The sequence below is a fragment of the Channa argus genome, chromosome 17 (genome assembly GCF_033026475.1).
Source record: "Channa argus isolate prfri chromosome 17, Channa argus male v1.0, whole genome shotgun sequence".
In the NCBI taxonomy this organism is placed as follows: domain Eukaryota; kingdom Metazoa; phylum Chordata; class Actinopteri; order Anabantiformes; family Channidae; genus Channa; species Channa argus.
The window spans coordinates 8393693-8410725 of record NC_090213.1 but is presented as its reverse complement, the minus strand read 5'-3'; the positions used below and the strand labels follow the sequence as shown (position 1 = coordinate 8410725).

Below are 17033 nucleotides of genomic sequence, written 5' to 3'. Positions count from 1 at the left end.
TTTTATCCACAGTGTCATTTTTTATTTTTTATGAGAAAATGCTGAGAGAGGGTTTAGATTTACAAACAACAATGCTGCTGGTGATGTAGATGATCATTTAGTCATTCAGTAGACACTTTTATCCAAAGTGACTTACAAGTGAAGCCAAAAAACAAACAATGGAGTTGAATCAGGGAGAAGAGACAGTGAGCGTCATGACAGGAAACGTTTCAGTTCCGTAAGTGCAAGACAGGGAGGGATTTTGTTATTTTTGGGTCAATTCTAAGCTGTGGAAGAGATTTTGAATTTACCATTCAGAATTATTTAAATCTACAAGGGGGCTGTGGGTCCTATTGACTTTCTACCTTCTGTTATCAGTAACTTAGGAGTAATTTGAACAAATGCAAATATAATGATATCAAGATAAGCTTTTGATGCAAAATGTGCCGTGTGTCTAAAATCTAAACTTAAAACAAAACTTAAACCATTTCTTAACTTGCATTCTCCTGATGTCATATCATGTGTTTTATTTCTGCAGACGTGGACATACAAAACACCTTTACAAGATAAAGTACAACAAACAGTGAAAAGATGAACGTGGTGCCTTCAACATGCTAAAATGTTAAAAAGCACAAGTTGAACAAATGTGGACAAGACTATACCTTTATGTTGTTATCAGCATTACGTTCACTACAATGTTAAATTTTATTCATATTGATGATTGATCCCCAGAGAAATCCCTTTTCAGAGTAAGTAGCTTGTGTAAGTAACGTGTGTGTCTGTGTGCTTTGTTCTTACATGATTTACAGGATCTTAAGAGTTTCAAGTGGAAGTAGTGGAGTAGATTTTGGGAAAGTACTTCACGTACTACTCGCAGTTTTACTTAAGTGGCGGATTTTGTGCGTGCGGGTCAGAAACTTTAACCCATCTCCATGGAAACAAGGCTTTGACACTTCGATACTGAAGACGTCACTGTAAAAAATAATTGGCTCGTAAGTATTTGTCGCGAAACTACGTTTACATTGTTTTGTTTACTATCACTGTTTAATGAGCAACTTAAAACCTGCTTGGAAAACGGGTTCAGACTATGTTAGTCACCGTGCGGGCCTCCTCCTCCCGACGGCCGCTTTGTTTTTGTCCGTCGTGTGGTGTCGTCATTGGGGAAGTGGTGGGCGTTTCTCCGTGTTACTTCGCTGACTGTGGCAGCTGAGAACATTTGTCTGCTACGTGTCGAGCACATCTCCCGATGTTTCTCCCTACGCTTGTGGAGGACATGCATCATTTTAAGTCTAGTCGAGACAGACTCTACACAACCAGATGTTGTGGCTGTTGCCATGTACGGACGGGAACTATCATACTGGGAACATGGTACATGGTACGTAAAATGGTTGATGGAGGCTAGAAGGCTAACGCTAACTAGCACTGGCTATCAGTCGTGCTAAGTTTAGTAAAGTAGCAAGTTACATAACGAATGCCAGCTACACATTATTAACGACGTCTAGTGAGCTGCTATACATTTGGTCAGTAACCCTGCATTCAGCTCGATGTTACATTTGCTTGTTTCCAAACGTTAACCATCCGTCACATACATATACGGAGTAAACGTTCAGCGGATCTAGCATTAGCCTGCTATCGTTTTGGGGTTTGCTACGTGTTTCCGTTCATACCCTCACAACCTTGAAATATGATAATCGACCGCAGGTAGCAGTTGCCTGTCACATACCAGCACCTCGCTATGTGACCTCTGAAGGGTAAAGATGATCGGCCAGTCGCCTCAAATAACCCGTTAGCTTGAGGGCACTGGCTTTTCTTGCTAACGCAGCTATTATAACAGAAGTTTGGCTCGAAGAGGAAATCCGCAGTTAACGGAGATACGTCCATTTCAGTTAGACTCGGGTTCTAATCACGCGCTCACGTTCAGTATCCGTCTTAAGTTTATTCGGGGAGACGAGGTGATGCTAACTAGCTGACCGTTAATCAAAACCAATATTTTGTCGCTGCAGAATCACTGAAGTATTTTCTTTCTTATTTAACCACGTTGCAACCCTCTAACCAGATTTAGTTAAACACGTCAGATATGTCTTAAAGGGTTTGTTTGTTTTTTGTGCTCAAGCCTAAAGTAGGCTGACCTTTCAAAAACATTTGTTTTTTGTTTAACTTTTTGATGTTTCATTCTGAGCTTTATTGGAGCTCCAACCGTTAAAAAAGAAAATTACCAGCAGATGGATCAGTAATTAAGTCAATAAGGAATTTATTTTTTTGGTTTTTTTTTAAGTTTGTTGATCGAATTGAAGCCACATGAAAGAAAATGTGTGTACCCTGAGGGGTGATCGGACCTTAACGGTTCTTAATCTCACCATGCTCATGTTCTCTTCGCCTTAATAACCAGAAAAAATGTGACACTACCCACTCTCACCCTCATCATGTCTGAAAATAAAAGGTGATAAATGCTAGTGGCCTGCCCGTTATACATGACCCCTTTTCTGCAGTTATGCAGGCTCAAGTGGTGAAGTTCTGCTTTTTTAAGTTGATTGATTACTAGATTGTGTTGTTTTAAAAACTTGACAGTTTGTTTGAGGTTTTATTTCTGGTGTTACTGTGAAAAGCAGTTCCACTGTTTTATTAATATATCACAATCACTAGAATACAATTTTACAGCATTTGCAACAATTTTTTCATAGCCTTAAAAGGTTTCATTTTCTCAGTACAATGGGAGTGTCCTTGAGTTTTTGAATAAGTCCTCCGCAGGAATGCATTCCCACGCACGATGATAGAATTAAAAAAGTATGCTCACAAACTGTCCAGCATAGTGTTGCCTGTCTTGCTGCAAGTTGAGTTTCATATCTGAAAACATTGTCTGCTAGGAAAGTACAAATATATAATCTAACCCCCCACCCCCTTTTTATTTTCCCGCTCAGGTAGTTAACCTGTTGATGGGCATCTTGCTGACTGTAGCTGTGACCCATCCAGAGAACGTACCCACTATCGACTTGCAGTATGAGGTCATTGACCATTATTTTGCCTCTGACAGGATGTCTGGTAAGAAGTGAATTTATATCACAACTATTAGCTAACAGAACATTAATTTACAACTAAATTATTATAATTTGTGTTAATAATTTAGCCCATTTCAAGCAAAAATCTTTACCTATTTAACATTGAAGGCGTTTGGCTTGTTTGTTGGGCAATATATCCACAAGTACTCAGTGAAAATGTATAATTTTTCACTATACTTCTTAGAGCAATCACTAAATGGAAAAACAGTTTTGCAGATTAATCTATATTGTTTTATGGCATGCCTAATTTAATCCACCATAGCAAATGATAATTAATCACTCATGTAAGCTTTACTCAATAGGTATTTTCTTAAGCGATTCAGAAGAGAATAGAATAAGTTTCTGCCTTTAACAAACCCATGTGCTGCTGAAGTTGAACATGTGATTTATTGTTCACTAGGAAAACAACCCCTATACCAAAAACATAGTGACATAACAGAACATGGCTTTGTTAGTTCCATGCTGTTTGAAAATGTTATTATTAGTGTCGTGCCAGAGGTTTTGTTTCTTTGTATTTCCTCATTCATTTAAATGTCTCCAATGTGTTGTTTTTGTATGTGCCCAAGCAGGGCCGGTTGGGTAGAAACTAGCTTTTTTTTCTTTCTAGCTGTTGGTTGTTTTGTTGGTTGGCTTGGTTTTTCCTCAGAGTGACTCAGGGGAAAAGTAGGGGAAATGACCACAGCAGGTTGACCTTCCCACAGCAGGCTCATGCCAGCAGACAGGGTACTGGAGGTTGTACACAGCCTGCAGAGATAATGTTAGCATACAGCCTCTTTCAGTTGCATTATTCGTTACTATTAGTGCAGCTTCATCAAACTGCACTCTTTTGCACAATGCAGGTCATGTTTGTAAGTTATTTAAATGGTAGGACATTTGCAATAGTCTTTTGCCTTTCTAGGGTATTTAGTTTTAAGCTAATTACACTGCTGCTTGCCGATACCCTGTGGTTGCAGCTTCTCTAAGGTTTTCTGCATGAGCTATTGAATTGGGCAGAAGAAGCAAATTGACAATGTAAACTGGACTTATGGAAGCATGGTCTAAAACGTTTTACTATAAAACTTGTATCTCATGCAGCTTTATTGTACAGACCCTTCTTCATATTCAGAATTTGAAGAACAAACGATTTTGTTTTCAGTAACCTAGAATTGAGTTGCAGACAGTCCTCTGAAATTTTCATACATCAATTTACAAGTTGTTTTGTTTGAGATGCCGAGTAACAATCGTCATTCTTAACTGCATTGCTGCAGCAGCTCTCCAGTGCAACAAGCACTAGTGAGTGAGTGAGTGATGGAGAGAAAGGAGGATATGAACAACAGGCTCTTTAATTATCTCCGACTGTGTTTCACTGTGTCTTTACAAACACTACGCAGCACAAAGTAAGAGACTTAATGCTCCCCAGAGCTGGCCTTTAAAGCACAGTTAGCTGGCAAGAGAGAACCCTGGGAGACCTCACTTGCACTTTATGCAAATTACTGCTCTCTTAAAGAGGCCAGGCCAAATATCCATTTTCTCATACTCTCTTTGCATTTGCAATAAAAGCTAAAGCTAAAATGAAGTGGTCATAAATCTTTGCCTGCATTTGGTGAGTGTACTTACTCTTCATCGTGTCTTATTCAGAGAATGCCTGTGTTGGATTTGCCATCTCTCTGCTGATGCTCACAATCAGTGCCATGATGGTGTATGGAGCCATTACTGTAAGTGTCAAGTTTTTAAATATTCTTTTGAAAACTAAACATAATTTAAAGGACTGTCACGGTTTCTTATGCAAATGTGTAATCCCAAAATGTGCATACATACAAGAAAGAGCATCACTTTTAAGTTGTGTAATAATAGCACCACAGTTATAAGGTAACTGCAAATGCCCAAGTACCCCACGCTTTTTTTATTTTTTTATTTTTTCATTTTATAACCTAGAGCACATTTAACCAGATGTTCTAAACATTCCTGCAGCGCTGGGTGTGTAGTGCACAATGCACAATGCACAATGCTATATGTTCTCGCTGACTGTCATCTTTGCCTCACAGGCCTGCCTGATGGCATCGAGACCAACAGGTTTGATAGCCCTTTGACCTGCATTAAGCTGTTTTTCAGGAGTTAGGCTTTAGCTGTGCAAGTACATGCTCCCACATAACTGTAGTAGGTAGAGTACACTTTTCAGTATAATGTGGTGATGCAGAGCTGCTGTTGCTGTAGTTTTCCAGTGAAACGCCCCTAAATGTGAATCGTCCTCAAATATACCAAAGTTAGTTGGTACTTCCCACATAGTATAGAAATGTAGCTAGAAAAGTAGTAAAGGCTGAATCGTACTCTGCTTTTTGTAGAGGAAAAAATGCTTGTAAAATTTAGAGACCCAGTAACAGAAGGACTTTGCTGATTTTCAACCATCTCTGTTTTTATGTTAATGCCTGGCTAATACACCGTTACAGTGTCAGCATTCCCTTATTTTGTAGGCAGTCTTTCATTTACAGTACACCAACCCACATCTTGGAATGGAGTCACAGCCTGAGCATTAGAAAAAAAACTGCATTTTGCTATTTTAAACCATGAAACTCAAATGTAATTTTTTTAAGCTGATACACTATTTAAAAACGTAGTATTTCTAGCTGCTGAGGAGTCGTCAGCCATCTATAGACCGTAATAAAACCTACCCTTACAGTGTGTGAATCTAAGTGTGAAGCGCATAGAGATGATGTTGAAAAAATGCAGCATGGTGCTTTTTATCTCTGATCTGATCACCACAGTTAATGTGGAGTATTTCTCTGCCTGTTTTTGATTTCCTCAGCATCGTGATGGCTGGCTCATCCCATTTTTCTGCTACCAGCTGTTTGACTTTGCTCTTAGCTGCTTGGTGGCCATCAGTTCTCTCACCTACCTACCCAGGATCAAGGACTACTTGGACCAGTTGGTCAGTCTCAGCAGATCCAAATTGCAATAATGTGGGCATTATGAACTCCAAAGCTATGCAAAAGCTAAAAAAATGTCTCTTAAATAAATAATGAAACAATCCCACTTAACATTTAGCTGCTACTTGTCATTAGATACAATGACAGTGAAGCTGTGTGTTTTTTTTTTTTTATTATTATTATGTGGTATTGTTGATGATGATTGTTGAGTTCATATTAAAAAGTTTTATTGTTTAGTTAACATTCACTGTGCTTTTCTTTCTCAGCCTGACTTCCCATACAAGGACAACCTCCTTTCTCTGGACTCCAGCTGCCTGCTGCTCTTTGTGTTGGTCTTCTTTGCCTTCTTGATCATTCTCAAGGTTAAAATTATTTTGCCTTCACAGTTAAAACTTTGTTAATTTAGTGTGTTGAGGTATTTGCTCCTATAGCAGGCTTTTCTATTAGGGCACAATGAGACAACTGACGTCAATTACCTGTTTGAGGGTTCGGTAAAGGTGTTAGTTAAAGACATGTTTAGCTGAGCTGGGAAGTTAGCGTAGCTGGGTTTACCAACAACTAAAGTCTTTTCTTAATTATCGTACAAACAAGTTCCTTTAACAAGTTTAGACATTAAGTTTGTTTACCAATTTTGTAGTCTCCAACAGAATGTAAATCACGATCTCCCCTCTTCAGGCTTACTTGATCAACTGTGTGTGGAACTGCTACAAGTACATCAACAACAGGAACATGCCAGAGATTGCCGTGTATCCGGCTTTTGAGACTCCTCCCCAGGTATGGAAGTAATCTGGAGTGGTTGATGGATTTTGCAAATACCATCTATCACAAAAATACACTTTATTTTGAAATGGCAAGAAGACTAAAACATGTATTTTTTTTAATCAACATAACATTAAGTGCACATTAAGCTAGTTCCAATGCTCATTCACCAGAAGTCAATTTGAATATATTTATCAAGGGGGATTTTGGTATGGATTAGGGTTAAGTTTGCATCCCCTTCCCTCAGCATGGCACAACTTAACTTTTATTAATTTCTGATGAAGGCATATTTGTACAAGTCAATGTGCAATATATTTTATGTTGGTGGGAAAACAAAACAGATTTATTCTTTGCCATTTCCAAAAAGGGGATGCAAACTTTTGCATCAAACTGTTCACCTACACTCAAAAAAACTAGGTTAGATGTGAAACCAGGAAGTGTATTAATCTGTGTATACACGCATGGATTTATGCTAGTTTCAGCTCTAGTCTGACTTTGAATAGAATCAGGAAGAAAAATGGATTTTAAATCCCATACCTGATCCCAGAAACAGTTATATTGTCTTCATGACTTCAGTGCAGGTCAATAACAGCTACTGCTGTGTGTAATACTTAACTAAAGGCAGCAGGTGGCGTGGCCTCCACATCATTACTGCCTAAAAACTCAGAGCAGGCATTTGTGAAGTTGATCTTTTGACCATGTTAGGAATAAACATTATTTTCATTTTTATTAAAAGAATAATACACAAAATAAGCTTTATACTTTTGAAACAGATTTTCAACTAATAGATTGCTTTTAAATATTTTAGTTATATAAGAGTCTTACACTTTTTAGATTTCCTCATGCACCAAAAGTTGCCCACTCTTCAATGTTTACAGTAATGTCGTCAGGTACAAGGACAGGATTAGAATATACTTTATACCAGATTTGTATCAAGTGTCACCATAAAAGAATTGGTGTGAAGTGCAGATTAATCGAGCATTCAGATGTTTACCGCTTCACTCATATGATGGTGTTCTGCAATGCATCATTAGTATGTGGACTATTCATTTGGTGTGTTTTCTGAACACGGGCTCTGAACGGTCTTTGTTTTTGTTTTTTCTTTTCTAGTACATCCTGCCCACTTACGAGATGGCAATGAAGATGCCAGAAAAGGAACCACCTCCTCCTTACATGCCTGCTTAAGCAGCAGCTCTGTTGCCAAAACACGCACACACACACGCACACACAACCATTATACACATTCCTGAATTTCCTCCCTAACCTTTTCTTAACACCTTAACCCCCCTGTGTATGTATAAGGCCACTGACAATATTTTGTTCAACCCTACCTGCTATATTTCTGGAGTGTATATAGAGGCACAGGAGAAGAAAAGTGGAAAAGACTGAAATTTGTATAAAATGAATGAATGAAAGAATGTAATGTTTGAAAATCAATGGAAGCTACCAGCTTATTTTCCCTCTTGCCTTTTTTATGTCTTAGTATAAAGGATACATGTGAAAATGAAATAGCTTGAAATGCTCTCATCAATCCAGCACCTTCATTTCTATAGATTAGTAAAAAAAAATGGTTATGACAATCTACTTATTCTGTCTCTTATTGTTGAACGGTGTTACTTTATCCCTGTTATCAAGATCTAGACTTTCATCTAGCTCTGAACGGAGTCTGAGGCACTTTTTGTCGGTTATTTATTTATTTAGCTTTGCTGTGGTTCAGTTCACTACCACCATAAATGTTTTCCTCACTCTCTGCTGCCCTGATGTGTTAGCAAAGCTAGTGAGTAGTCCGGCTGTGACTAAAAGAAACAAAGCAGAGGGCACTGATGATGGATCATTTTCTGAGGCTTTTTCACATCAGGAGCAAATGGCTAGTCTTGTGAACATTAGTAGTTGCATGCCTATCAGCCTTATTCCCCCATTGCTTTACTAGTACATATGTAATATGTTTTTTTTTTCCTGGTGCAATTACATTTGACTTCAATAAACGTTTCAGAACATTTATATCAACATTTGAGTCTTCTGTTGTGTAAATTCTGTTGAGAGATCCTAAGCACAGAGCTGTAATTTGCTGTGTTGTCTAACAACAGCCACCTGTAACTGCTTTATATGATATCATGTTTATTAGTGGATCAAGTCTGCAGAGCTTCCTCTCAATTTTCACTTTCTGTCTTGGGATCTGTTCTGATAGGAAAATGTACTTTAGGGTGAAATAAATTCAAGAATGCATTTTAAAACTCAACTTATGTTATGACGTTGAAAACTTGTAATTACATACGAACACTGTTAAATAAAGTCAGTGCAATTAATAACATCTTATTTCACTAAATTGAAACAACGTCTTTGCAACCTCTCACACTAATCGGTTAAATTATTTTCACTCTAAGACTGGTCACTGAAAAGCCTCATTTAGTCTTGACGTCCAGACTAAACTTAAACATCACATGTTGTTTATTGACAAAAATCTACTTGGAGGTTATGATGCGGCTTCTACCACAAACACGTGGCTTTGCAGGACGAAATGGAGCATAAAAAAATAATTAAATGGAATAGACTTCTAGCGACCCGTTTGAAAATGTTAGGATTAGAACAGATTACGTTGTGTATTTTCGTCCTCCATGGCGTCGTATATGCTGCCCGAAGGTCACGTCCCACCTCTGTAGTGGGCAGACGGTTTGACGTGGTTCATTTACATTCCTTATGTGTGGGGCGGTCAGACCCCCTCTGGACTGAACGACCCTCAGAGAAATAGAGGAAGCAGCAGACAGAGCACCGGAGGACATCGGAGGATGCTGATATGATGAAGTCTTTACTCCTCAGCCTCCTGTACTGCGCGTCCTTGCTGCTGTCTGACGCGTTGGCCACATATCAGCTCAGCGCAGAGGATCCTCAGATGATAGCTGCCCAGAGCTACGCACAAAGCAGAAATAATGGCCGACCACCGCTCAGGACCCTGAATCCATCAAGTAAGGCTCTCTACAGCACTATGTAACTTTCTATCTGTGATGGAATAAGTTTACTAGAGTAAAAGTAATGTCAATAATGCGAAAACACCTGTGGAAAAAGTACTTTACCTGAGCGCCTCAGTTTTATCTTAGTTACAGAAGAATGATCCATCAGCCACAAGATTACAACCACTTGGCAGTTGGAAAATATTATAATATTACAATAATAAATTTTACTATAATTATTTGAGAACCCTCAGATATTTTCACATCCCTCTAGTGAAACCCTATGGGTCCTTTGGACAAATCTATGCCAACTGGATAAAAGACAAAAATGTATTAACATCAATTTTATTTATCCCGTTTTATCCGAGTTTTAATGGGAATGGGATTGTTATGTAGTTGTTAAGTATCTGAATGTGGACAAACAAAATATTAAACAAAAAGTTTAATATTATTTATTATATATTAAAGCACATTTTCAATGCTGCCCTCTATGTAGAGCTCACTTTAACCTCTTTATGAACTTGTGTAATTTAACGTACAGATTTCACAAGCTCATCACAAGCTGTAGATAAGGGAATAAAAAGTGGAAGTATAAAGTACCTTAAAACTGAAGTGCTAAAGTGTACTTTGTTGCATTCCAATTCTGCCTCGTTCATTTTTATTATTTTGTTGTAATTTACATAGAAAACATTAAAGGATGTAAGATCAGATTTCACCTTTCAACAATTTATCCTAACCAAGATCATAACAGCAAAATGTATACTTTGCTCAAACACAACATGCATGAAATCAGAATTCTTGACTGGGTGTTTAACAAGCACTTTTCACGACAATCCCAGCTTGTTTGAAACAACCCAGGTGGCTGAACATACTCTCACGCTTCCACTAATAATGTGTCTGTGCTCCAAGAAAGAAAAAGTTGTTGTTTTATTCCACACTGTTAACTTAAACAACTTTTCCTGTTTAGCCACTTTCAACCTATTAATGTTCTCCATCACTTTTCCTTTCCGGTGGCCCTGTAGTTCACAGAAGTGATTACACGTATAGAGGAGGGTATCACTACCACTACCAGCCAACAAGGATCACTCCACCGGTAGTGTATCGACCCATTCCTCTATCTCCTCCAGTGACTTACTACAGACCCTCAGTCCCCATACACACATATCAGTACAGGTTCACAGGGCTGGGGGCACCACAAATGCACCATGTATACAAAGGTTTATCTCCACCAGTAGCTCACCACCCACATCATAGGCTCAAAAACCTCTTTCCTTACAAATTCAAAGGTCCATGTCCTACAAAGCCACACCCCACAGTACCAACAACACCTGTAATACACCTCCCTACCCTCCTACCACCTCTACTAGAGCCAACAGTGCCGCCAGCTCTGTCTGCAACTACAATGGCACCACTGACAACCGTCGTGCCAGTGGTATCGACCACTGTGCCGCCAGTGGAGACCGCTGCTCCTGTGACGCTACCGGTCAGTACCCAAAGTGGCTTCATCACCTCCATCAGTCCTGTGGAGACAGGTAGAATATTACCAGTCGGGTTTGATTTCCAACTCAACCAATGCTCCTCAAATCTTTCCAGGTCAAACCTTTTTGTTTTGCTTTGACGCATGATGGAAATTATGGAAACAGAACTATAGAGCAGAAGTGAGGATGTTTAAAGAAATAGGTGGACTTTTTGGAGAAAAACTCTAGATGAAAAGATTCATACCACTCTTGTATCTGTTTTTCAACCCTTGGGATGTTTTTGAATTCTTCTGGTTTTACCTTTATACAGTATACCACCGTAACAGATGATTAGCATTGAAGCATGTGACTTGATTGGGCTGATTGGGGACTCCAGAGAGTTTAGCTGTTCAGCAGACAGGCCCGAGTGTGGTATCAAGATTTAAGTTGAGCTACGAAAGCAGTAAGCATATTTGCCAAAATGTTACACTATTCTGTGAAAGCTGATTCCACTTTATTTAAATGAGATGTAATCAGTCATATATCTTAAAGGGAAAATTAGAATCTTCATAATCAGACTTCATGTCTGTTTTGTGCGCTTTGTTATTTGTTGTGTTTCTGAAAGATGGAACTAATAGTGATTCCAATTGTTTTCACTGAAGTAGGCGTGACACTAAACTGCAGACCGTGCATGGAGTTTAGTATATGTGTGAATTGACAGGCTAGGCTCCTAACACCATCTCCATCTGTCACTTTTATATGTGGGCAGTGAGCATCCTTTTCATTCAGGGTAAATGATATGAAAGGATAAAAACTACGAGGAGTCTCTGACAGTTGAGACACTGAAATGATGCACAGTATGTCTTAAGGCATACTACTGTATATCATTTCGCTAGAACTACACGAGTGTATTGTACAACTGCACTGATGCACAGCAATGTCCTGATGGGAATGTCTACTGTGCATCCCAAAGTCTCCTGTGTTTTGTTCTTGGTTATTAACTGTATCGGTCTCACTGTGAAAGTTCAACAAGCAGATGTGAATGTTTCTGTCTGATTAACAAACTGGGTTTTCAGTACTATATGGATTTAATCCTGCCATGGTTTGGTTAATCACCAGAGACAGACTCTGAATGCAGAAGCCGTCTCCTGGACCTTGTCTTCATCATCGACAGCTCTCGCAGTGTGCGTCCTGGTGAGTTTGAAAAAGTCAAGACATTCCTCGCTCACATGGTCGACACTCTGGACGTGGGCAGAGATGGCACGAGAGTGGCTGTGGTCAACTATGCCAGCACAGTCAAGATCCAGTTCCTGCTCAAAGACTATTTCAACAAACCCGACATGAAGAAAGCCATCTCCCGCATTGAGCCGTTGGCAGCTGGCACCATGACCGGCCTCGCCATCAAGACCGCAGTGAACGAAGCCTTCACCGAGCAGTCTGGAGCCCGACCTCGGTCCAAGAACATCTCCAAGGTGGCCATCATAGTAACAGACGGGAGACCTCAAGACCAGGTGGAGGAAGTATCTGCTGCAGCCCGAGCATCAGGCATCGAGATCTATGCTGTGGGGGTTGACCGTGCCGACATGCGCTCCCTGCAGCAGATGGCCAGCATCCCACTGGATGACCACATCTTCTATGTGGAGACCTACGGCGTTATTGAGAAGCTCACCTCCAAGTTCAGAGAGACCTTGTGCGGTAGGACAAAAATGAACCTGCAAGATGTTCTCCCCATCATTAACCCTGGTTCTAGTTCCCCAGTAAGGGGCACCTACAGTCTACAGGGGCTTGTTGCAGCGTGTGGGTTAAAAATACAAAACTAAATACGCTCAACCCCCATGTGGGCTGCAGATGTCGGCATTAGAACCTGCTTGTATATGCCAAGTTAAACATATGTAAAGTCTTGAGGCCATGCAGCTCGAAACTTTCAGCTTCTTCATAAAAGCAAATAAATATAGTGATTTTTTTAATTTGTATTTTTTTTTTTTGCATTCAAAGCATCATCGTGTAGACTGCTTTGAATTTATTTACTTTTTATTTTTTATTCATACAACAGTAAAACCTCACTTTTTCAAACCATTTAGCAAAAGAAGACATTTATCCAAAAAGTAATAGGGCAACAATGTCCAACATCCCTTTAAATGTAGGGATGCACATACCCTATTTTTATATCCTTTGGTTTTGTTCTGCCAAAAAGCAACTAACGCATTTAATTCTAAATCACTTTAATTGAATAAGAACTTCAGATGATTGAATAATTAAGGTTCTGCTGTGGTTCCGTGTTTCTGTGTTACTCTCCGATGTTTGTCTTGTCCACTGCATTTTTAAGAAATAATTTGTTAACCTGTCATTACTGTTGTACTTTAGGGTTCTGTGATTTTACCTGTGTTGTCCAACGCAGTGAAACTAAGAACTTCACAAATGACCTTGGCTGAGATGTGGTGAAGGTTGTGAATGGACCAGATTTTCCACCACAAGTGGCATGTGGTCAAGTACAAACACCTTAGAAAAGCTGTCAAATATATTTTTTAACTCATACAAAAGAGTGATATATTTCAAATTTCACCAAAACAACTTTAGTTATTTTTGTCTGCATATATTCTCCATTACAAACCGATACAGACTATCATCCACTGGTTTAGCCATGTTTTTCCATCTGCAGAGCTTTACCTTACCTAACACAGGCCACCCACTACAATACCCTCCATTCTAGCACATGAAACTGTACCCATGCTGCCATCTTGACAGCACCATCCCTCAATCCCGGGTTATTCTAGGTCTGGACCCCTGTGCCGTGGGACATGACTGCGAACACTTTTGTGTCAACAGCAACAGCTCCTATTACTGCAAGTGCCGGAATGGTTATATCTTGAATGCGGACAAGAAAACATGTTCCCTGAAACGTAAGAGCATAATGTGTGGATTCCTGCAGCAAATCTGACTTTATGCAGTGATATTGATGCTGCTCTGGAATTAAAAGTGTAACATTGTGTAGTGCGTGTTTTTGGTATTTAAACAGGGCTTCACAACATCACAACCAACTGTTGCATTAACCCTGGCTTGATCATTCACTTTTGACTGTAGCATTTGTTGGACAGTTATCGGGTAATATTATAGAATTGATTTACTGTATTTTGTCTTGTGATTGTAATTGTGGCAAAGCAGCAATGTTAAATCCATAGTGTAGATCATTTTGGAAAGTATGTATGTTTAAATGTGGGTTTATTTTCTCAGGATTTATTTTCTTGACCAGCAGTCTAGTTGGAAAACAGTAGAGTAGGTGGCATTTTGTGTGTGTGTGTGTTTTACTGTCTATATGATCTGTTATACTGATGTGAAATTTGCTTTCTCCCGGTGAAGAGGTGAAGGTGGAGATAGTGGAGGATCCCTGTAAATGTGAGGCTAGACTGGCTTTCCAGAAGAAGACACAGGCAACCATCCAGCAGCTCACAGCCAAGCATATCCTTTCTGTTGTTTCAGATGGAGTTTATTATAAACATTGTCTGCAGCAGGCTTCGCTGGGCTAACAGTTGGATATTTGTACCTGCTGGTTTTGTTATTGGAATTTAATTTAACAGTCTGCCTTGTATATTTTTGTGCCCATAAAAGTGTGTGCAAATGAGTTTCCTTGACTGACGTCACTCACGGACGTGTCTGGGAGAATAGAGCGCCTGGAGAACATGCTCGGTCGCATTTAAAGAGGTACACAGCTGTAAGTGGTGACAGTTTTCTCAGAGGTAGTAAAAGCATCCTACCCAACACCCCACTTTGACTTCTTGCTTATTTACTTTCTGCAGCAACGTGGACATCTGCACTCTGCCATAATCCTCCAACTGCACCGACAGATCGGGTGAAGCTGTGATTTATTAACCAGTATACCTCAAATTACAGACCGCTGTGGACTATCAGCAACTATCAGCTTATCTGCAGTTGATTTATGAAAATAAAATGCAATGTTTTAAAACTGTTGCCAAAGCTCCTTATACAATTTTGTAGCACCAGTATGTAGATGGTGTTATGTTAAATAACCAAAGAAAATGCATATTATTTTTGGAGTTTCTCATTAATTTCTATTGTTCTTTTTCTACAAAGGTGACTATTGTATATAGTAGCTAATTGTGACAATGTCAAATTGGAATTACTTAGTGATTATGTAGGTTTTGATACTTTAGCTCTTTTAGATTTTTTCCTTATTATATAAACGGTATCAAATTATATATAATCGAATGTTTGTATTATATGTTAAGGAGGGTTCCTGTGTTTGTGAATTTATTAGATGTGTCAGATATATAATATTGGCTGAGATCTATAAATGTAATAAAGCAACACTTTGGACAATAAAATAACCATAAAGAGTTTGCTGTGCACTTTTTGAGTAAAAGTAATAAACCTACAATCCTAATCTTTATTCCATATGGACATAAAATGAAGATCGCAGAGATACAATTCAAAACACAGATGCTGCATCCTGTAAATCCATTGTACTTGTGGTAAGAATTTGAATCCTGTGCAGGAACGACAGATTTCCCCACCAAAAATGAAAACTACTATATAGAAAGAAATGAACATACAAATTATCCAGCTGTTTAAACATGTCAATAATGAATAGCCTGATTATGATAGTGACAATGAATAGCATACATTTAAACTACCTATATTATTTTAAACACAAATTATCCAACATGTTTCTGTAGACATGAGTCATTAAATTAATCTGTGTTCATATAGAAAGATGAATATGGTGATACAGCTCTAACATTTCTATTAACAACCTTGCCTGATGACAGCTGGGATAGGCTCCCCCCACCCAAATTGCATAAGCGGTGACAGATAATTGATGGATGGATGACTGAGCAGAACTGTTTATTTGATTATTCTGGGATGTTAAAATAATTTTAAGGGAAATTATCTCTTTTTCTGCTTAATGTTATTATCATCGCGTCTTTTTTTTTACACTTTCAGTGCTGCCACCTAAACAACAGATAGGGGTCGTCCTTTCACCTCTGGGTTTATTTGCTTGAAACATTACTGAAACAGAGCGTCTCTGTCTGCAAAGTCTGTGTGAGGTGGAGAGTCAACACGCTGAGGTTTACCTCTAGTCTGGTTTGGACCCTCTCCCTCCTTCCTTTAACCAGGCAGCTGATTTATGTTTGTTTGCTATTTCAGTGGCTTTCATGGTTACCATACACACAGACGGGCGGTCAGGAAGGTGAGCCCACCAGCGTCTCAGTGTAAGAAGATAAATGGGACTCACACACAGCTGAGAAGTGGAAAAGACACATTTGGTTTGGTGCAACATGTTGCCTTTTCCAAGTGGTTTAGTATGAAAGGCTGAGGAAGAGCTTTAAAACAAAAATAGTTCTAGATGTGTGGTTTTATTAATGATGGATAAATATGAAACTGCAGTCAACAGGAAAATTAGTCCACCCACCAACAAGTCTAAATCTGATGAATTACTATGTTATCTCTTTTCTTTAAATCTGTACGACAACCAGAGGCATATAAATTGCACAAGTACCAGATTGTTTTCTGTTTCTTTATGCTGAACTAAGATAATTGGCCTTTAGTGTAGCTCAATCAGTAGATGAGAGAATTGTGTCCATCTACTATTTTTACTGAAATACATCTGATATTGAAAAATGATAAAAGAAAAGAAAGATATTCTGTACACTTGTTTCCAGAGCAAATTAGGAGGCTGTATTTAACGGGACAGTTTATTTTAAAAACTTCGGAAACAGAACTGCGGTTTATGACTCTATCCACTAAAGAAAGTGGGATTAAAAGCTCTTGAAAAGATTATTGTAGCGAGTGAAGCCTTTGATGGACTTTGGTGCTCAGGAGACTGAACAATTAAAATCCAGTTTTAAAGCCCTGAAACTGATTTTACCTGACTCTGTTTCCACTTAAACTGAAAAAGCACTTGAAGCCTTGAGA

The 17033-nt window shown here is 38.9% G+C and overlaps 2 protein-coding genes across 5 annotated transcripts; both read left to right on the top strand.

The window, feature by feature from the left end:
* Positions 1–1153: 1153 nt before the first annotated feature.
* Positions 1154–8704, top strand: laptm4a (lysosomal protein transmembrane 4 alpha). Its single transcript, XM_067482152.1, has 7 exons — positions 1154–1354; positions 2898–3018; positions 4653–4729; positions 5818–5940; positions 6205–6300; positions 6614–6712; positions 7808–8704. Exons 1-7 carry the CDS (start codon positions 1226–1228, stop codon positions 7880–7882), a joined length of 720 nt encoding a protein of 239 aa, XP_067338253.1. The 5' UTR covers positions 1154–1225; the 3' UTR covers positions 7883–8704.
* A 550-nt stretch (positions 8705–9254) lies between these two features.
* On the top strand, positions 9255–15429 carry matn3a (matrilin 3a). 4 transcript variants are annotated; one of them, XM_067483048.1, is made up of 6 exons: positions 9255–9660; positions 12222–12797; positions 13877–14002; positions 14460–14558; positions 14742–14801; positions 14897–15429. In XM_067483048.1, the coding sequence occupies exons 1-5, from the start codon at positions 9492–9494 to the stop codon at positions 14795–14797; spliced, it is 1026 nt and encodes a 341-aa protein (XP_067339149.1). In that variant the 5' UTR covers positions 9255–9491; the 3' UTR covers positions 14798–14801; positions 14897–15429. The 4 variants fall into 4 exon arrangements, with proteins under 4 accessions (XP_067339149.1, XP_067339148.1, XP_067339150.1 ...); XM_067483047.1 differs by having other exon boundaries at positions 14742–14811; XM_067483049.1 differs by lacking the exon at positions 13877–14002 and having other exon boundaries at positions 14742–14811.
* The last annotated feature ends 1604 nt before the right edge of the window (positions 15430–17033 follow it).